Here is a 21,863-nt window from a genome sequence, read left to right as displayed (position 1 = left end):
GTTTTTTGCAGCCTACCCCAGGAAACTTGTCCCCGGTGGGCCAAGCTGGAGGATTCTGCTCACCAAACTCTCGCCCTCATTGAGAGGTGGTGGGGCACTGGGGAGGTGGAGCTTACTGTGCCATTGACGTTCCAATACGCAGCATAAAGTGAGAAAAGACACGCATACAATATTTGGCCTTGGATGCAAAGTTTCATCCAATTTCTGACAACTAACATTGGACAGAATTTCAGAGAAAGTGCAACCCCGGCGAAAAGAGACGGCATCAGAGTTACCATTGTGGCGGCAGCCCCGCATGGATCCACCCCTTGCATCCACCATGAAGCTAACCAGGAAGCTGAGGAAGAGGAGAGCAGATGCTTTCAGGCTTCAAATTCAACCTAGCATATTGGACCTCTTTGACTGACTTGCAGGGAATTTAGACACTCGGGCTGTACATGAAAGGACACATTGTTACATGCATCAGCTGCCAGTGAGATATGCTAACCATCCATCTCACCGTCATAGGCTTAAGAAAACAGAGTTCAAAAGAGAGACACCCAATGTAACAACAATCGTATGACAGTCAACGTGAGGTTACAGGATGTGGATGAAAAGAATGTCCTCAGAGAAAGTCAGAGATGAAGCAAAAAAAAACACAAACAAAAGGAAATGCAATGGCTGAATCAAGGCGTGGAAGATCACCTGCTGTGGTCCGTATGATCACGGCACGGAGAGGAGCGGCTAAAAACATCGGACGAAATTCCAGCCAAAATGAAACCCAGAGAGAGAAGGAGGAGGATGTCAGAATCAATCAAGCGCCGCTTGAAGTGCCATCAGAGAAGTACAGTGAACCCTCGGCAACCTTGACAAATACATGACTGCCACATTTTTTCTGTAAAACATCAACTTTTCGCCAATCGAAATTAGGGCTTATCTGTGTGTTTTTTTGGCTCTCTCTGTTGCACCCTAAAATGGCAGCCAAACACCCTAACCCTTCCAAGGCGCCATGACAGCCAATGAATAACACTTGTGTCAGGATTGGATCAGACTCCTGACACCAAACAACAGAATTTCTGAGAAGAAAGAGATTATTGTTGTGATGATCCAAACTTCTGCCACCATATTATTATTTTTTTTTTTTAATGGTACCTACCCAGAGTGCAGTGGACTGGAGGATAAAGCTATGTTGTCCAGATTCTCTGTGCCCCAACTCAGCCGGTATGAGTCTCGCTCATTTTCCCTTGAAAGCGATGACATCTGAGAGAAAGCAAAATAACAAAACAAAAAAAAAAAACTGTTTTGTAAAGTGACTCAATCAGAATTGGCCCACAACCCTACGGTTGGAATTAAATGTGCGTGCATTGAATGTACCTGACAGGCCAGCATTTCATCCATCATGCTTTCGTGTTTGTGATAGTAGTTTTGGCGCGTGGGGGTGAAAGACCTTTCAGAACTGCAACACAAATTAAAAAAAAAACAACAAAAAAACGACATAAGAGCAGAGTAAATTCGAGATATGGTATTAGCCAGCCCCATATGTTCGAGTCAGGTCAGCGCTAGGCTTCTATTTTCCAGTGAGCTAGCGATATACCTGCCAGTGTGCGCCCCCTCATTGCTGAGGGTGAGGTAGTTCATGTTATCCAGATACTGCCCTGGCAGCGAATCATCTCCAAGCTCTCTGAGGTCTTCAGCCCTTAAATACTCCCCTCCGTCACCCGTCATGGTGTCATCGCCTTGGCAGTGGTCGAGGGGAAAAAAATTGCTTCATAAATCCGCAACATATCGGAGAAGCGAATGATGAAACACAAAGTAGTTTACACGCCGTAGAAAGACGTCACCCGTCATGGTGTCATCGCCTTGGCAGTGGTAGAGGGGAAAAAAATTGCTTCATAAATCCACAACATATCGGAGAGGCGAATGATGAAGCACAAAGTAGTTTACACGCTGTAGAATGAACAGGAAATCAACGAATCTTGTGACTCACCTTCTTCATCTGAGACATCCAATACTTCCGTCATTGTTTCTGGAACATTCAGCTTGTGTTTCTCCGTCACCGTCTAGTCGTGGAATTTTTATTTATTTATTTTTATTCCAAAATCTCATTCATAACATAAAATCACATCTGCAACTGGATGTTGTGATCTACCGTTGTGGTGGTGACGATCTCCTCTGTGACGACCTTCAGCGTGTCCACAACGGAGATGTAGCCCAGCCGTCGAGCAATACCCAGAGCTGTGTTTCCATTCTGGCCAAGACATAGTAAGATAAAAATAATTACATTGATGAGCTGTGGTGTACTTATGTGCATCTGTGAACGCATACGTGCGTCAACTTACTACGGTGACAGCGTTTGGCTTGGCGCCGTACTGCAACAGTATGTTGATGATGTGCGTGTTGCCCTGCTGGGCAGCCTGGTGAAGAGGGCTGTATCCGTTCTGTGGAAGCGTTGATTTTCAACTTGCCAAACTTTTTATTAATGTTGTGGTGTGTAAATTTTTTTTTTTTTTTTTTTTTTTTTTTAGCTTCCTACTTTGGTCTGCTGGTTGAGGTTGGCGCCATTTCTGGCAAGGATGTCCGCAACAGCAACCTTATCATCCTGTGCTGCCAAATGAAGGGCGGTAAGGCCACACTAAACACAGAAAGACATTTTTGTCATTTTTAAAACACAGAAACGATGATCAATTAGCTGTCACATGGCGCTATTTCCCAGAAAACCGAAAACATAGAAGCAAGTTAGTAGTTGCCGAGGGAGATTATAATGAGATTGCAACTTGAATATAGAACAGGCAAATGAATTTTGAAGGATTTTACAACATGAACCGTCGTCAAGGTTCAAAAGGCGCACACCTGCTAACTTGCAAACTGTTTGTATGCTAAATTCTACCAAGCTAAAAACTTGTGTGGCGCAAGGTTGTTACATTTAACAAAAAGTAACAAAATAACAAAAATTGAAGAAACATTTTTGTTAATGAAATAAAATAAAATGAAAATGGTTTTAAAAAAACAAAACTGAACTTAAAGTCCATCTTATGTTTATAAAACTACTGTAAAAATGGGTCTTTGTCAATTTCACATGCATGAACCTTCGGGGTTTATTGATGTATTTCTTTTGGTATCGCTCTACGTCTGTGCAGAAGAAAGCAGGTCAAACTATGATGACCTTTTCTTGAAATCCTGTACTCGACAAATACTCCATACATTAAAAAAAACAAAAAAAACAAAAAATTAAAACTCATACTAAAACTAATAAAATTTAACATACTTGCTCTACATTAAAACAAACCGAAAATGAACAACAAAAGTCAAAACGAAATAAAAAGTAGCTGTAATGAAAAATCCCAAAGTATTCCAACCCTGGTGTGGAGCCGCAATGTGGAGAACATCGAGTGACGCAGAATGCTGACGTGCTAATAGTCGGCACGCTAAGTCAGTGGTTCCAAACCTTTTGTGAGTCAAGGCGCAACAGTTTGGCATGAATGAACGCCCGCACCGTACCTTAGTAGGGGTGTTGACATGAGCTCCCTTACTCAGGAGCAGCGCAGCCATGTCGGCGTGGCCCTCCTCCGAAGCCAAGTGGAGTGGCGTGACGCCCTGTTTGGTCAGGACGTTGCTTTCGGCGCCGTAGTTCAGGAGCACTGTCGCAATGTCTATTTGGTTCTTTTTGGCCACAATGTGGAGAGGGGTGTAACCGTTCTGCTCCAGAAAGACACACAAGACACAACGACGTAAACACATCGAACATAATGTGCCATTTGTTGTGCGCGCACAAACCTGACAACTCACCGCTACGCTAAGTGTAGAATAGGGGGACATGCAAAGATGATTAATTCTGATCCGGGGATAATTATTATTATTTTTAAATCAAATCAGGAGAAAGAGCTTGTCAGCATGCTATGTTAGCAACTGAACGATAAGAGACAACAACAACTCTGACATTTAACTTCATCTCTCACCATGAGGACATGATGGTTACGCGTTTATTTGCGAAGACAATTGAATAGTGCACACGGAGTCCGAATTGGCTAATGGGAAAATTTGTACTGTGGGGAAGCAAGATTGGATGACTTTTCTAACCCAAGAAATGACTCGACTCGGCCTGCTTGAATTTGAGCAGGAACTTTACTTTTTGCCAGTCACTCGGGACTTGGATGAAACTTGAAGGTTACAACTTGAAACTTCCTTATGACCATGTAACTGAGTCCCACCGTTGACTCTTCCTTAAACGTAATCTCACAAAGAATTTTCAATCGTGCTAAGCAGTGCACCTTGGCAATCGAGTGAGGGGATGCTCCTTTGTCCAGGAGCAGAAGCGCCACCTTCTGGTTATCATAATGTGCTGCAACATGGAGCGGGGTCAGGCCATTCTACGAGAGAAAGTCAAAATATTAACAGTGTGTTTGTATTGGGGTTTTTTTCTTTAAATATTGACATAAAATTACTCCTTTTGTGGAATAGTAGTGCTGGACAATATGGCATTAAAGTAACATTTTTTTATTTCAAATTTTTATCACTAACAGAGAAGGCAAATGACAATGACATTGAACAAAAGTTCCGTTTTTTTGTATTTCTCTCCCTCAAGAATTTCTCCTGATACCAATTCTTTCCACTGAAGTAAATAAATAAGCAACGATTACAGTGTTCCCCCACTATTTACAAAGGAGGGCTTTAGGGAGCAAACCCTACAAGAAGAGTCGAAAACCACAAGTACACACTGATGCCGAATCAAAAAGGTATATAATTGCGCGTTGCTTCCACAAGAGGGCCGCAAAGCATTGCTTTTGTTCCAAAGTAAAACACAAATAGCGCAAATGCGGGGGCTCACTGTAATCCATACACAACAATTGTAAGGATTTCATTCTCTTAAAACGACAACTTCGAATTGTAACTTTACACTTTAGCACGCTGATTCAATGGCACGCATTTCGGCAAGGAGTCTTATTTTCGATGCCAACCTTCCCTGCAGAATCAGGTGGCGCACAACGCTGCAGTAGAAGTTTGGCCACATCTAGGCTTCCGTACTTTGAGGCGACATGAAGGGGAGTAAATCCTTTCTGCGGAAAATATACCAAAGACCATCAATTGATTCCTCGTGTGCACTAAGAAATGTACTGAATGCACATCAGTGGTGGGCTGTGTATTTGGCAGAGGTGAGCATTCCGTCAGTACTGAGGGAAGCTACGTCAGTCCGTCATTGACAGATGCCCGTTTTGCTGATGAATGACAATGAAAGTTAAGAAAAACGATGGACTAGGCACTGACGGATGTGGATTTTCATCCGTTAATGTAATCGTCGTCACTAACCAGGTCGAGTACCGACGGACCTCTCAGTTCGTCACAGCTGCACGGCCGTTTTGCCGGTGACAGACTGAAACACGCCACGCCTGTCTCCTGCGTTTGTTCGCGGGGCTGAATACAGGCAGGGTTGCTTCCATTGACTAGTTATGTAAACGCTTCGCTTTGCACTTCCTGTACAGTCGGTGACGATATGCACCAAAGAGCTGTAATCTGCCAATGACCCAAACAAGAAGAAGAAGAAGAAAAAGAAGAAGCAGAAGAAGAAAAAGTAGAAGAAGAGGAACAAAAAGATGAGCTTTTATAGATTTTAAAGACAGGAGTACGGCTGGGATCAGATTCTACACTTGGTCGTAATGCAGATCTGCATTCTGGTTAAGATAAGCCATTTTCAACTTTCAGTTAAAAGTTGAAACAGCTGTAGGCATCTGCCAGCATGCTTCCACTGTACTGAACAGTTCAGCAGTTTGGCAAATAAGTGGATCTGAAATGTATGTGTGTGCGTAAAGGTCTTTGGGCAGGCACTGTATGATGTAGATACACTGGTATATAGTGCAACCCATTTACCATTTTAATCGCATTGGGTTTTTGGACAATTGTGCGCATTTTTTGGGGGGCGCATGGGGGGATAGACCGGCGGACTGACCAAAGAGGACTGCCAGACTACTGAAATTTACTGACTGAAGCGATGATGGAAGCGCAGTTAAGATAACATGACGGACTGACACACTGCCGATTAGTTTGGTTTGGCTTGGGGAAAAAAAAAAAAAATGATGGACTGACGATGACGGACGAGTGCCCAAGCTGACGGACTGACAACATTTTGAAAATCGCCCACCTCAGGCATTTGGTAGCCGGGCCTTCAGTGATGACTTGCCCAGCGAAATCCAAACTCTAAATACCTTAAGTCATCGATTACAGAAACCAACAATGGCACATAACTGCACCACATTGATCATCCGGAGCACTTTGCCATCAATATTCATCACGTACAACGCCAAAAAAACTCCAACCAATCAAAGATGGTCTCAATCTTTGCAGGTTGCTCTCGAGGTGTTTTGTGAGTTGAACACTTTTGCTCAGATCAACCAAACCAGAGAATGGGAAAATACTGATGATGTTGTCGGGGGTGAATCTGAAATCTGATTGGTTGAACTAAAAAAGCGACCCATTGCTCAGCGTCACTGGATTCTCCACCCACCTTTGTGGCCAGCGAGTGCGAAGCCCCCGCCTCCAGTAGCACTGAGGCAGTCTCCACTTGGCCCTCCTTGGCGGCGATGTGGAGAGGAGTGTAGCCATTGGCCGTGGCCGCATCGGGGTGGGCCATGTGTTGCAGCAGGAGCTGGACAATCTCGGTTTTGCCCAGCCGGGCAGCAATGTGGAGGGGGGTCTGCTCCTCCTGAACACAGCCCCAGAAAACAAAACTCTCATCATAACACTCATATTCGGAATATTCGTGAGCATTTTTACGAAAACGGTCCAACCGGCGCTCACCCGAGCCCTGGTGTCGACCATTGCTCCGTTCCTCAGCAGACAGCGAACCACCTCCACCTGACCGGCCCTGGCCGCCATGTGTAACGAAGTTTCGCCACGCTGCACGGCACGTTTCGTGTCATTACGTCATTGTGGCGGCGCGTTCGTGAAGCCAACGTGACGCCTTTCACTCACAATGTTGCTCCTGTCTGGAGAAGCGCCGTTTTGCAGCAGCAGCAGGACGATGTTAAGGTGACCCATGAAGGCCGCCACATGGATGGGCGTCAAACCGGACTGCACACAAGGGTGGAAAGCAACAGTCAGGCAGTCCACTTGGAAAAAAACGGGCAGTATCATGTCATACGGTTACCTCTGTAACGGCCTGGATTGAGGCGCCGTGTTTGACCAGCAACTCCATGACTTTCACCCGGTTCTTCTTACACGCTATGTGTAGCGGAGTAAAGCCGTTCTGTGAAATGAACGGGCATTTTTTTTTTTTTTTATGCTGCTTATCGTCACGAAGTAGTCATTTCAAATGAGAAAATCGTAAGTAGCGGTGGTACCAAGGCCCGGGCGTTAGGGTTGGCTCTCTTGTCCAAAAGCAGCTTGGTCACTCTGTAGTGGCCGCAGTGGGCTGCCACGTGTAAAGCCGTCAGGTAGTCCAAAGTCACGTCGCCGATGGGCGCCTTGTGCTGCAGAAGGTGTTTGACGCATTCCACGTGATCGCCTTGGGCCGCCATGTGAAGGGGAGACAGGCCGTTCTGGGGAAGAGCACAAAATCAACTTCAGTATACTCCAACTGATGTCCACATTTATCCTGGTGAAGGCTTTTTTCATGTACACTTCTGCTCAGTTGGCTTTTTCCCCTAAGTGCCCTCAAAACTAAATTGAATCAGAGTCCTGTAGGATGGCAAGGAAGGCAACAAATATTTGTCACCGTCGTTCTTTTGCTGTGCTCCCCCTTCAATTTTCCGAGGTTACTCCAACCTGTGCAGCTCCGAACACAACTAATGCTACAACTTTTTTTTTTTGTTGCATTTTTGCTGACTTTGAATTTTTTATTGCAGGGGTGTCAAACTCATTTTTGTCGCTGGTCACTTTGGGGTTAATAACGTCTTCGCTCGAAGGGCCATTACGACAGTGAAATCAAATAAATGTGACATCATCACATCGCATTATGAGTTGGAATTGATGGATGACTCGTTTGGAAGGCAGTCAACGATTTATTTGTTATTTATTGCACACATTTCGATACCATTTTAGCAAGGATCATGGAAGTTCACACACATGATTTACTTTCGCTGGCCGCCAAAAATGACGCAGTCCGGATCTGGCCCCCGGGCCTTGACTTTCACACTTGTGCTTTATTGTAATGTTAAAAGTTTACTTTTATTGCCTTTTGTGATGATTCTCCAAGAATTGTGATTTTTGCGACTGTAAAGAGCCAATTGGTCTCAGCTCCACTGTAAATGTGTCAGAATGATACCTTTGTCCTGGCAAGCAGAGGCGCTCCTCTCTCCAGGAGAAGCTCGACAGCTGTGTCGTGTCCACTCCGGGCGGCGCAGTGCAGCGGCGTGAGGCCATCCTACATAGGAGAGTGCATTTCTAGCAGCGGTTCCATTCTTCGTTTTCCCGCGACCCACTTTTATACGAGTCGGGGGCAATAATGAAAATGTATTGTTCCAAAATACGCGGGGAAACAAAAAGCTGCACAGATATATTTGGAATTTGTGACGGATCACAATTCTTATGAATCCCTCCCTTGGGGGGGATAGACTCCGCCTGCGAATTGAGGCTGCGTGGAAAAGATAATGAAATACTTTAATGGATAACCGGCACCGCCGTGGGATTTAATGCACTTTCCCCACAATAATCATGACTCGTTGCACTCCGCGGACAGATGCGGCTATTGATTGATTGCACTTCCTCAGAGCACTCACCCTCGTTTTCGCGTCTATCTGAGCGCCGCGATCCAGTAGCAGGCAAACCATGTTGGTGTTGCCTCGCTTGGATGCGACGTGAAGGGGTGTGATGCCGTTCTGCAAAGGAGAGGGAACGACGCTGTTACAGCGATGCGAAATCAAGGATGCACCGCAACAACTCAAATCCAACCGATATTAAACACAGCAGCTCATTTTATCAAGCAAGAGCATTCAAAATAGTCATCAAGTTGAGTTTAATTGTGGGTTATGTGTATGGGTTGACCTCGCAGAGTCAAATTTTCCACAATACTTGTGAATTCTCGTTTCTTTATGCCCATTTGAGTACACAGAGGTGATGATGATCTCGTCTCAATTATATTCACAAATGTTTTCATTCATTGTAAGATCAGAGCGTGTTTGAATCGTAACAGGAGGCGCAAGGACAGCTTCATTGTGCCTTCTGCCGACTAGCGCAAGAGCATTTCATGACTTTGCCTGTCACTCTTTGTCACTGGCATCGATAAATGAACAACAAAAGCACATTATTTGCAGTCCACCAATGCGAATTTTCCAAGCGACTGAATGAAAGTGGACACGGGTAAGTGCCCGTGCGGCACACCGGGCGATCTCAACGGAGGTTGGGTGCGGCTGGTTTGTCAGCTCTTACCCTGGCGAGGAAGTCCACGGCTGCCCCTCGGTTCAGGAGGAGCGTAGCCACGTTGACGTTGCCGTAGTGGGCGGCGATATGCAGGGGGGTGAATCCGCTCTGGCGAGCGGGAATGAGAGAACAAAGATGTCAAGAAAAGACCTTTGCGCACAGCATGGAATCAGATGCCGACAGGTAGGAAAAGTGGGACGAAAAAACCAATAAAAAAGCGACACTTCATGCGGACTGGTCTCGCACAAGCACTTCCAAGTCAAAAAAAGGGAAACACAGTGCAGGGAGAAACGATATGAGCAAGCAATCTTGCAATCGTGAAAAAAAAAAAAAATAGACAGGATTAAATTATATTGAAAGAAAACATTGCGATTCTCCTCAGAAATTGCATATATGCTGAGAAATGCTGCAGTGCAGACACGTTCCTTTTGTTGTTGTTCTTTTTTTTTTTTGTGCCGCCTTGCCGCCTTCACTTTTGTCTTGAAGGTGGGAAGTCAAAAGAAAGATGAACGCATCTTTGGCTGCTGCTTGTTTGTGGGTCTTCACTGCGCAGCTCGACATGTGCTTCATGAAATTGTCCGATTACGGCTCATCAAAGATCGGCCCAAATCATCGGCCAAATGGGCCACGTTTGACGATTTTTATTTGGATGTACTCTCACCATTGACAGCAGTTCTACACAAGTAATACTGGTTTCATTATTTATCACACAAAAATGGATACAATTACCATTTATCCTAAAATATATAGAATGAATTGTGTTGATAAGATCATTCTTGGCCCTCGGCCCTGTGAAGCAAATTCCTCGATCGTCTCAGCATTTATACAATCACGGTCGACGGAGTGGAACTTTTTTGGAATGTAAAACCAAAAATACTGAACATATGTTGACTTGACGTCATTCAAGAGTTCGCATTAGTAATGAGGATTAGTGTCGGAAATGTTAGATTACACAGCAGGTTGGAGTAGTTGTGAAATGTCGGCCTTACCTTGCCATTCTGTACGTTTTGGTCCGATTTAACGTGAAAGAGTTGTTTACAAGAGTGCTGAGAATTCAGTGACGAGCGTGATGGCGTCAAAACGTTGCACAGTCACCAAACACAAAGCGCTGCCAAATTAAGCGATGGCGTGTACATGCAAAGTGGCATAGCTGATCGGGAACCTGAAGTACCCTCAGGAGGGCTGCCAAGAGGAACTAAAATCATTTCGGAATGGCGACACATTGCGAGCACACAAAATGCAGTTCGAATGAGAAGGTTCTCCAATGTGCCTCATTGACAACAAGGCCCGAGACTACGGGGGTGTTTTTTTGACACGCCCCTGGAAATGGCCAAAAACCTAAAATGGCTGCTTCAAACCAAAATGGCAGACGTGCTGTGTCTTTTCAGTCAAGGTTTGATCTTTTTTTCTCTCTAGCTAATTTCTTTCTTAATATCTCAAAGGCAAAATGCCAGAAAATTGTTTTGAAAAACCTCAGATGAACTCGTCACCGTGGCCACAATATCTTCTCAATTCGCATCACATTTGGACGTTTGCGTCCTCTTTCAGGAAAGCCCATTTTGGTGTTGCAAAAACATGATTTTGTACCTTTTGATTTGACTTGAAGCAAGGCAAGGTCACAATTTGTTGGCATCAATTATTTTCCAAATCAAAGTTTTTGATGCAGTTTAAGCCTGCATTGCCCTGCTTGTGCTTCCTTACAAGGAGTTCTTTCTCCCTTGTTGCTTTTAACGGAGGCATACTGCCACTGACGTGTTGAGATGAAATCGATCATTTCTTGATGCATTTATCACAAACTTTCCCACCTGAAGCCAAAAACAGCATGAGCACCATCGTCGTGATGTTGTTTACGAGGCTTTGCAATTACTTTTTACTTTTTGTTGACATTTTACACGTTTGGAAGTCATCAGGATGCCTATTGTCTGTTGAATTTCAATTTTGGCAGCCCTCAATTCCATCGACTACAAAGCATGCAACATACCAGTGTTGAACGACAAGATATATTCAGGTTCGCCCCCCCCCAAAAAAGGAATGTTAACGTTTAGTGAGAGTCGCCAATTATTTGCGTTCAACAGCAAAAATTTAAAATGCACCTGGAAAAGATATGAGAAAAAAAAACACAAGACAACAGACGGGCGTGGCCATGCAACCGAGGCTGCCAAGAGCAACAGTGGTGAACTGCAAACTAAAATGATGCTGAGAACTTCATACGTTGCTGTGGAATGTGTCAGAAAAGAAATAACAAAGCCATAAGGCAGTCCAAAAAAAAAGCCCCAAACACCATGTACCTCAGTAGTTCTATTGACCATCATCTGAAGCAGGAGACACGATGGAGGAAAATATGAGTGCTCGCGTGACTTCAGCTCAGTGAGCTTCAAAATGGCGGTAGCGTGTACTTAACGGTGGAACAAATCTCCCCAAACGGTCCCCGCTAACATACCTTGGACTGGACATCGGCATTGTGGTCGTTCTGGAGAAGCAAGGCTGCCGATTTGGTATCATCTTTGCGGGCCGCAATATGCAAGGCGGGCAAGCGGACTTTCCCTTTGGTATCGTTCTCCAACAAGATTGAAACCACCTGGTTGTGGCCCTGCTGAAGGGCAATGGCCAGAGGGGTGAAGCCATCCTGTCGGCCATCGGCGAGAGAAGCGTGCGTGAGCAAAAAAAAACAAGAAAGTGACGCTCCGCTTCGAGGACGGCGGTTCTCCTCACTTCTGTGGCAGTGCTCTGGTTGCCTCCGTTCTCAAGGAGGTATCGCACCACATCCAGGTGATTCTCCTGAGCGGCCATGTAGAGCGGGGTGAAGCCATTCTGCGTGGAAACACATGGAGGGGCTCACAGTCAACCATAGTCCACATCGAAAAGGAGCGACCCGGCCCGGAAGACTCACCTGAGACTGCGTGTTGATGTCGGCACCTTGTTTGACCAGAATCTTCACCACTTCGGCCTGACCGGCAAGAGAGGAGATGTGCAGAGCTGTGTTTCCTTTCTAAATCGGCCAAACAGTCAAGCGCACATCGGTTAGACGGCGAGGCCAATCTGTTTCCCTTTCAAGACTTAGCGGCTGGGTTTTCCACACCTTTGTTGCGGAATTCAAGGCAACGCCCCTATCCAGCAGCTCCTCAACCAGCTCGATGTGGCCCTCCTTGGCTGCAAGGTGCAGCGCATTCAGTCCATTCTGAAACCAACAAAAAAAAAATGGACCATAAGATTGTTATTTTTCTCTCCCCAAGCGTGCGTTTGCATGGAGCCTCAAACACGACGTGGGGAAAATATTTGGTTGGTACTGTTTGAATAGTGTTGTCGGTAAGCAAACGGCCCAGCCGGCAAGAAGTTGCACAGACAATTTGTGGGGATCGATCTGATCATTTCTGGACATTTCCGGGAAATGCCACTCCCATACTTGGAAGTGTGAGGACAATTGAAAAAAGAAAAAAAATATATACATACTTTTATTTCTATACACACATATGTATGTATGTATGTATGTGCGTGTGTGTGTGTATTTATTTTTTTTACCTGATTGCTGGTGTTGATGTCCACTCCCCCTTTCAAGTATTCCAACACCTTGTCGATGTTCCCTGCTCTGGCCGCGCGCAGGAAGCTGGTGTTGCTGTCAGACTGCAACAGAGAGAGACACACACTGGAGATTTCCTCAAAGTAAAATTTAGCCAGCCAGCCAGCCAGCCAGCCTGGTTTTGATGATGCAAATCAAACGAAGCGAGGTTTGATTTTCAAGCGTGTGCTAATATTAGTTTTTGGAAAACCTTTAAAGTGGACCAATCCGAAAATAAACGCCAGCATTTGCGGCAGTTTGCTTTTCCCGTCTCGATTTCAGTCGTGAAAGCGTCACCGCAGTGGACGTTCGGTGTGGCCAACTTCACAATGCAGCAAATGTGCCTGTCCTCGATTTCTCCGTTGTCCAGATCCAGTCCACCAAGTATGGTTAGCACGTCCGCCTCATAGTGCAGACGTGTAGGGTTCGATTCTGGGCTCAAGCCTCCCTGTGTGGAGTTTGCATGTTCTCGCCGTGCCTGCGTGGGTTTTCTCCGGGTACTCCGGTTTCCTCCCACATTCCAAAAACATGCATGGCAGGCTAACGGCACACTCTAAACTGTCCCGACTGCGGATGATTGTTTGTCTCCGTGTGCCCTGCGATTGGCTGGCAACCATTTCAGGGTGTCCCCGCCCCCCACTGCTGCCCGAAGACGGCTGGGATAGGCTCCAGCATGCCCGTGACCCTCGTGAGGATGACGCGGTTCAGATAATGGATGACAGGATGGAGTCCACCACATACGTGTTTGGAAAACATGTTCCTATGTTTCAATTATGACAGACGGCAACGATATCGATATTTTATGTTGGCGCATGAATCTCGGAACGTAGGAGCTTTTAGTTGTTGTGCTTGCCGTTAGAAGTCGCTGGCACGGATAGATGTGGCGTCACCGGTAGAGAGTGAGTGACATCATACAAAGAGAGTCAAGTATTTTGTGGTAAGCCACATCTTTCTGGCAAGCCCCTGAACATCTGGAACGTTTTCAGTAAATCCCTGCGAACCCCAGTGAGCCACTCCTTGTGCTATCGTTTGCAAATAAGCAAGCCAAACAAGTCAGAAGCCATCAGTCAGCCCCTCTAAGTGAGGTCAACGCCTTACAGCCGTCCTGCAATTGGCTGCCAGTCATGCTCTTGCCAGTGGTTCGAACTTCTCACCCTGTAAATCCGCAAGTTGTTGTTTGTGGCGTATGCAAAATCATTTTCAATCAATTGTGATGTCATTCCATACCCAAAAAGATTTAGAGCGGGTGCTGTGTGGTTCCCCACCGCTGTTCTAATTGGAAAAATAACATGTAGTGTGAGCAGACTGTCTTGTCATTGGAGAAATGTTCCCTCCTTTTTCGGTTGTCATAGCAATCGCAGTAGTGGAATCTCTTTTTGAGCTGCTGTGGGCCTGCCCGCAGTGCCACAACAGACAGATTATAAAAACTCTAATCCAGGATTTGGTCAATCCTAGTCCACCGCCACGAAGTACCGCATGCTCGGAAGCTACGAGTGCGGATTTATAACAGTTCGAGAGAAGCTCTCTTTTTACACCACAAAAGACAAGGGGGGGGGGGGGGTTAACTTCAGCAAAACGATAAGCAAGCAGAACAGGAATATTTGACTGGAGTCTTAAAAAGTAAGACTAGGGTTTGCCAAAACTATTCTTCACATGATTGGACCATATGTTTTGATTTGAGTTTTTGCAGTATAGGACATGTATTTTTTTTTTCTTCTTTGGGATGGGGGACGGTGGTGGCTGGGGTCCAACTAAATGCCTTGAGCCATGACTCATACCCCTTTTCCACCCCTCCCAAAAAAAAAACACAAAAAAATGTTGTGTTTCACAAGTTCTTAGGAAGAACGTGTTTTGTTTTCCACCGGCAAAGAGCCGAGTGGGAGCGACGTCATGACGTCATCGTAAAGCGTTCAAAGGTCACTGCTGACGTCGATGTTTACCCACGAGCGCCCGCGCTATTAATAATAATAAGAATGCGCTGTTAGCATCTGCTAGCCAACTTAGCATAACACCGATTACACTTGTATGTCGTATATAACAATCAGGAACTTGCAGTCAGCAAACACTTCTATCTAGCTTAATCATCATAGAGGATCGGAAGGCTGGCCGCGAGTTGGAGATCGCATGCTAGCGGGGCACATCTGCCATCGCTCTTTTGGTGGGACAACAATCGTGCCGGAGTTCACCTCTCAACAGTTTGAGCAAAACTTCCAGGGAGTTATTCCTCGACATCTCCGATGGTCGTGACAGCTGCCGACACCCGCCCCAACCCCTGACATAGTTGGTGCCAGAGTCTGGCCCAACAAATAATTGGGGCCAGCCGAAGCACCAGTTTCAGGCAACGGAGCTCGAGCCAATTTCACTGGTGACAAACGAACAAACTGGTGCTAACCTGGCCACTGGCCCTGAACTCGCACTCGCACAAGCGCGGTGGAAAAGGGCCATCAGAGTGTCAACAGACAGAGGATCGGATCGTCCACGGTGGACCCCGACCACTGGAACCACCACCGCTTCGCCTCGGCTGCCCCTCCACCTATCCTGCTGTCCTTCACAGCATAGAGGAAATACATGGATGGACGCACACATATCGTCATCTAAATTCAGCCTTGTGACACAAAAACACGAGAAAGCTGTTGATTGAATGAGGTGAAAGGTGGTCGCCGAGATTAAAAATAACCAGGAGAAATATGTGCACGTATATTGTGTCATCCAAGCGGCCAGCAGCAAGCCGGGATTAGATAGGAAAACAGATAAGAGCGAGGGCTTTGCCAGCCAAACGGCAAAATAATGCTCGGGTGGGGGTTGAAGGGAGTGTCGCACGAGGGTCAAGGCTGAGCCAGCAGCGGTGAAAATGGAAGCTTTTCACCATTTAGCGTCGCCCATCTGCCTGAGTGATGGATATTTTTGGTCCACGGAATTCTCTTTGTTTATTCTCGACAGGCTTTCTCTTCAATTTCAATTGGTAGCCTTTCTCTTCGAGTACGTGTACGGTAGATTTATTTGTCCAATCGGATTTCAGGCTCTATATCAATATGAGCTGCCCAGGGCCTTCAGAATCAAAAGTGCTTGCCCACTTCAACTGTATTCGCAATGGAACTGTTTGTCAACAAATCAGATTTCAAATTCACCTCGCAGTAATTCCTGACTTTATTCGCTTGGTCAGAGCAAAATAGTTCCGGCCAAATGAGATGAGCAGAACACATTTAGAGACATGTCTACACATCGTCACATTCAAATGTTTAATGCAGGACGAATTCATTTGGTCTGAGAAATACTTGAAAATCAGTTTTCAAGGCGGACATCCCCAGAAAAGATACGACATTTTGACACTTTCGACATGACGACGATGGGATTAAGGGGTTGATTAGTCGGGCCAGTCCCCACTGAAGGCCCAGGTACAAAATGCACAGCCTGCCGCTGCCAACATGCGAGAGCTTTCAGAAGATAGCAAATCGGTACAGCAAACGCCCACTGATTTATTTTTAGGGTTTGCGCCGTGGCAATGAGTTAAGGCACACCATCAAATGGCACGTGGTGTCAACTGACAGCAAGTGAATGAAGAATTCGATCAAGTCACAACAGCCGCAGGGGGTGAAGGTGTCAGAGATCATTTGAGCCACCACTGATTAAACACATGTGACATCGATGTCAGGGTTTTTTTTTTTTTTTTGCACTCACCAGTCCCTCATTTCTAATTTGTTCAAATTTGAAAACAAAGCAAAGACTTTGTGGGCATGGAGATACAGATTGGAATTATAGTGAATAGCTCGACGCGACAAGCAGTCTTTTCTGTCACTCCAGCGCTCCAGATGTGAGTTGGCGGAAGAGAGGCCCAGAGAGCTTTGCTGATGTCACGCTTCTGACTATTAAAAACTCACCCATATTTTTGTGCTTTATCTATCATAGCCTAAGATGCCACAGGTTGGCGCCAATGTCCTGGCTAATAGGAAAATAGTAATTGGTGTCAAGGAAGTATACCCAAGTGATACATATAAAGAGATACGAAGATCTTTGTACGTTGGGGAGGAGCTAAGTTTAGCCTGGCAGAAGTTAAAGAGAGTCCTCATCTCGTGCGCGTGTTTTTGCTGTTGGTTAAACTATTACTGGACCAGCATTTTTGAGGGGGCGGAGTTTGTGGCGAGGCTTACTCGTGACTGCCAGACAAAACTCGTCAGACATTTTTGAGGCAGCTTTTTTTTTCTGAACATAACACTTGAATTTATTGACAACAAAAAATCATGTTGACACACAACAGAACGAACGGGACTGGTGGTCTCTTGTAAACAACAATGGTGATGGTGATGTTGATGTTGATGATGAGGCGTGGATGACAAGACGTGCGATGGGCTAACCACTCTCCAATAAAAGACGGAGGAATGACACAAGGTGGCTCCCGAGTACCTTGCGCTTTCGTTCTGCCTGCTCTCGGGAGCGGCGCCTTCTCTCCTTAGCCTTCTCCAGGGCCTTCAGGTCCGCAGGTGGATCCATCTCAGACCTGGCCTTCTTAATGTGGGCGGCGGCGTGCGCCATGGCTGCCCCCAAACCGCTTCCGCGCTCAGACAAAAGCAAACACACCTGACAACTGTCTCAAGTCCTCCCGCTCGACTGCAAAGGGAAGCCACTTCCACTGGGTGCAGGTTGGGAAAAGTCAGGGAGCGGGAAGAGGAAGGGGCGGGAGCAGGGCTCCACCCTACGGGTTCAGAGCGACACGCAGGGCCCCGAAGACTCTCGGAATCTCTCCCGATTCCATGTGCCAAACGCTTCTCGCGTCGTGCACAAGAGTGAGCGAGAGAGAGAGAGGTGGTGGGATTATGCTCAGTGGGCTGGTGGGGGAGGATGTGAGGAAAACATGCGAGAGGAGGGAGGGGGGAGCGAGCATCTGCAATGGTCTGCACGCGGGAGGAACCATCTTTGCAACCAACAGAGGGGGCTGAATTGCAAATATTGAGAGAGTATTTCCGAAAAGCGGCAGCAGGCCACGCATTTGCAGTTTACCGCCACGATCCCGTGGCAATCAGAATACAATGTGCTACGTACATCATTTGCGCTTCGCAAGCTAATAGACATCAAACAAAATGACAACAAAAAAAATTCACATATATCATATTCATCAGGGATGCTAATTATGAAGTTGATGACAGTATGTGCACATTGTGACAGTTTTGCACTGACCATCCAATCAAAGGATAGGAAAAAAATTGGGACGTTATTGTCGGAGGTGAATATGAAATCTGAAAAAAATGCCTATAAAGTTTAAATATGCGCCGGCACACCTGACTCTGAAGGCCTTAGGCAACATATTAACATGGAAACACAATCTGAACTCTAATTGGACCAAAAAAAAAAAAAAAACCCACTCCCAAATGAATACAAAAACAATCGCACGGGGATGAACGTAATCGAATAGAACAAACTCGAACGCTTGTCCTCATCAGCTAACCGGAGCCCATCCCGTAAGAGTTTTGGCCAGAGAGGCAGAGTACAGCCTGAATCTTTCAGTACAACCCAACAGACATTTTATTTTTTTTTCTCACTGTGGGACGAAAGCCAGAGATAGATGTTCAAACGGAGAATTGAACCCAGATTGCCTGACTGTGGATGCAGTCTTTGTAAACAATGGCGCCACCTTCAGTCTGGAGTTCAGCATTACATTTGAGAAGAGGATTATACCGTGACATGCAAACCACATTCTTGCCATAGCCACTATACTGTAGTATTGAGTGTTTTATTTGATTTTTTTTTATTTTATTTTTTTTACATTCTCAATATAGCAGCTGCAACTGCTTCAGAATTCTGCAGCTCGAGTTCTTCCTGGTTGCTGGAAACTCAGCCACACTGGTCCTAAAATCTTGACTCTCTTTCCTGCGCTTCCTCTGAGTCAAAGGATGGATTTCAAAATCTTACTTTCGCTCGAGGAAGCTGTGAATGGTCACTCTTAAAGCGTTTGGGACATCCGGTGAGATGCAAGTAAAATGCACGGGCACCTTTACAGTTGCGTTTGCCCTTCCCTAAACGTTTAAATGCACTTGTCTCACTGTTTGGCATTTCTTTAATTTTTTTTACTTGCTGTTCTCTGGTTCAGGAAAATTACCAAGGATGTTCACCTCTATACTTTTCAGTGGCTCTTCCAGTCTCTCCGTAACAGTCTGCTGATGACACGCCAAACCAGGGGTGTCAAAGTCCAATGTGCAAGGGCCCCTTTCCAGCGTGTTTTAGATATCTCCGTCCTTGAACACACTTGATTCCAATCATCAACACTGAGACGCCTGATAATGACCCCGATCATTTAAATCGGGTGTGTAAGAGGAGGGGGACATTGATTGACTTTTGGTGCATTCATGGCTCAAATTGTTGTGAATTTTGCCATTCGCCTCTGTGTCAGAGAACAGCAGGTGTGAAATTCCAGCCAACTTTTTGGGGAGTAGGATATATTCAAGACCTTATCGTTGTCGATGAGCCTTCCAGACCTCTGAACACCAAAGGTGCGCCCGCAAGTGGAATCGGCCAAAGTGAAGCGGCATTCTGTTTCTTTGCTCCTAGACTGCGGGACAAGCTTTCTGGACACTTGCTTGTGCATCCAAACCCGGCTCAAAAACTTGAGCGTCCATTGCTGAATTTTCTTAAATCGAAAATACCGCTTGTCTTTTTCACATCTTGCGATGTTAAACTTGGCAAACAAGCTACTTTTTGCTTCCGTTTGTATTTCACCTTCCCACTGCGACTCGTTTTTGCCTCTGGAAAGCACTACAGATACGTCTTGCATCTGAATGGCGCTAGACAAATAAACTTGCCTTTTCTTACCTGGCCTGATTCACCAACCACCATTTCTGTGATCACAGGTGCTCCGGATGGGAAGGCGGGAGGAGGGGGCCGGGTAGTAATTATAATATTAAATAAAATGACAACAATCAGACGCGGAATATCCGAGCCAAGAAGGAAGAATTGCACGTCATTCGAGCACATATACGCGTGCGAGATGTGAAAAAGGGAGAATAGGCTTAAGTGCAGGACAGTCCTGCTGACTGCGTGGATTAGCGGTATTAACACCGTAGGGCTAACTTGCGCACACGTACGCTCATGAACAAGCGGAGGGTTGGGTGTATTCTTAGAGGGGATTAGGTGGCCAAAGGCATTTTCGAGTGACCTAGAAACAGGTTGAGGCAACAAAGAAATCACGGTGAGATATAATCTCTGATGCATTGTTTCAGGTTGTTTTTTTTTTTGAATGAGATCACCCGTGTGAATAACACCCGGCCGGCCCGGTTGGTGCCGGACCGTAACGCAAGATCACTTCAACGACTCAAACGTCGTAAAAACTGTCAGTCAAATGTTCCAGCGGTTCTTGTTTATTGTGGGAACTCTGCGACGACATCGAGACCATATTTCGGCTGTTGAGTTAACACAGAAGCGTCAATCACCCAAGATCTGTGACATCTAAGCAGCCGTTGATAAAACCCGAAGATAATTCATCGGTGGCTCTCAAACTTTTTTACACCAAGTTCCACCGCAAAAAAAAAAATACTTTCCGGTGTTCTCCAAACAACATTTGACTGCATATGTTGTCTCCGCTAAACGTGAAACACGACTGAACTAAGCGAGTGCCTAAAAAGAGTGTTTCCATGCCGCTCTTTCGGTTCGCAACAGCGTGACCGAGATTAGCAGGTGAGATTACGCCACGGCCCGTGATAGCAGCATAGTGATGACATCACAAGTCAAATGGGAGTCAAAGACATGCCTTCAATGAGCCAACGTCAAAGCACAATCCCATCAATCAATCCTAACCCTTGGCCACAGCCCAAACCCTCATCATCATTGAATCTAAACTTCAACCCGAAAACCACAACCCGACTCCGCCAAACCTAACCAACGGCCCCATCGTCGACCATATCCAGGCCCACCCTGCATTTGTAAAACCAAATCAAATCAGAGCAACTGTTAACGTAATTTACAGTGTTAACCGTTAATCAAATCATAATTAGGCCCTAGATTCAAATCAACAGTAAGCGATTAAAACTACAAAATAGCAATTTTTTTTCTCTCCCCAACCCAAAAGCATCCCTTATGTGATGAAATCTGGAACCAGGCAACACAAAGAGGGAGTCCGGACCCACCCTGTCATGCGAGAGGCGCCTCCTCCTACTACTACTGGCCAAGGCACAGAAGAGGTGCGCACAACAATGAAAAGCGCACGCAGAGATCTCGCTAAAATTGCCATTTGAGACGCATTCATTTACCTTCTTGGGTCTTTTTCTCCGCTGTCCCAAACCATTGAGGCGATCGCTGGGGTCCAGTTTGTAATGGTAGTCCTCACTCATTTCTGAGACCCCTATCAAAGGGGGAAAACAAAAAAATGTTGTTTTTTTTTGCCTTGTTTGTTTTCTTTATACCCACACCAAGCCGCACCCTCCCCCCCTGCCCATTCAGCAGAACGTACCCGTCAAGTATCAAAGTCGAGATAGTCTGCGAAGACGGCGTGGACAAAGCGCACAAGCAGAAGGTGGGGGTTGGAGGAGGGAACACAATGGTGTTGCCATGGCAGCAGATGTCACCAGTGTTTATCTCGAAGCCTCGCCCCGGTAGCAAAACAAGCCATACAAATGCATGCTGACCACACTGGAGACAGCACATGCCAGGCTGGAGCTGCAATAAATTACAAATCATGATGGGAAGTAAAATCGTCATTTAAAGGACATTTGTGTGTGTGTGCGTGCGTGCGTGCGTGTATTGTCACACTCTTGCATAATAAAATGGAATAACGGCATTCGATTCAAATAGACCTGATTTCAATGTATTTAATTGTATTCAATTATTTTACATTTTTCAGTATAAGTAATGTACAATCAAATACAATTATTATTACAAGATGGCATCGACCACAACAAAACAATTGTCGTAATTTAGCAGCGACAAAATATACTGTAAAATTATAAACACACCCACGCAAAGGCAGGCGTGCACGCGCAGACACTAAATTGAAGCA

The 21,863-nt window shown here is 45.7% G+C and overlaps 2 protein-coding genes across 2 annotated transcripts in view; one reads left to right on the top strand and one right to left on the bottom strand.

Annotated features, from left to right (window-relative positions):
* LOC109522779 (ankyrin-2-like) overlaps positions 1–17,780 on the bottom strand; it is a 27,151-nt gene extending 9,371 nt beyond the window's left edge. The window contains 28 exon segments of the mRNA XM_019881572.1: positions 276–337; positions 685–723; positions 1,136–1,239; positions 1,354–1,435; positions 1,574–1,715; positions 1,967–2,039; positions 2,129–2,227; positions 2,319–2,418; positions 2,420–2,458; positions 2,460–2,611; positions 3,478–3,675; positions 4,248–4,346; positions 4,935–5,033; positions 6,476–6,673; positions 6,769–6,867; positions 6,943–7,041; positions 7,118–7,216; positions 7,311–7,508; positions 8,234–8,332; positions 8,688–8,786; positions 9,337–9,435; positions 11,616–11,639; positions 11,768–11,953; positions 12,040–12,138; positions 12,218–12,316; positions 12,407–12,505; positions 12,847–12,948; positions 17,285–17,780. Coding sequence (XP_019737131.1) covers positions 276–337; positions 685–723; positions 1,136–1,239; positions 1,354–1,435; positions 1,574–1,715; positions 1,967–2,039; positions 2,129–2,227; positions 2,319–2,418; positions 2,420–2,458; positions 2,460–2,611; positions 3,478–3,675; positions 4,248–4,346; positions 4,935–5,033; positions 6,476–6,673; positions 6,769–6,867; positions 6,943–7,041; positions 7,118–7,216; positions 7,311–7,508; positions 8,234–8,332; positions 8,688–8,786; positions 9,337–9,435; positions 11,616–11,639; positions 11,768–11,953; positions 12,040–12,138; positions 12,218–12,316; positions 12,407–12,505; positions 12,847–12,948; positions 17,285–17,413 — 3,016 coding nt within the window. The 5' untranslated portion in view covers positions 17,414–17,780.
* Positions 2,579–21,863, top strand: part of aco1 (aconitase 1, soluble) — a 43,784-nt gene continuing 24,499 nt past the window's right edge. Inside the window, exon 1 of the mRNA XM_019881620.1 lies at positions 2,579–2,600. The gene's annotated coding sequence lies outside the window, so the exon portion shown is untranslated. The remainder of the gene's footprint in view (positions 2,601–21,863) is intronic.

This window comes from Hippocampus comes, unplaced genomic scaffold (assembly GCF_001891065.2).
Source record: "Hippocampus comes isolate QL1 unplaced genomic scaffold, H_comes_QL1_v1.1 scaffold362, whole genome shotgun sequence".
Classification (NCBI taxonomy): domain Eukaryota; kingdom Metazoa; phylum Chordata; class Actinopteri; order Syngnathiformes; family Syngnathidae; genus Hippocampus; species Hippocampus comes.
The sequence above is the reverse complement of the archived record's forward strand: the minus strand, read 5'-3'. Positions and strand labels throughout refer to the sequence as shown.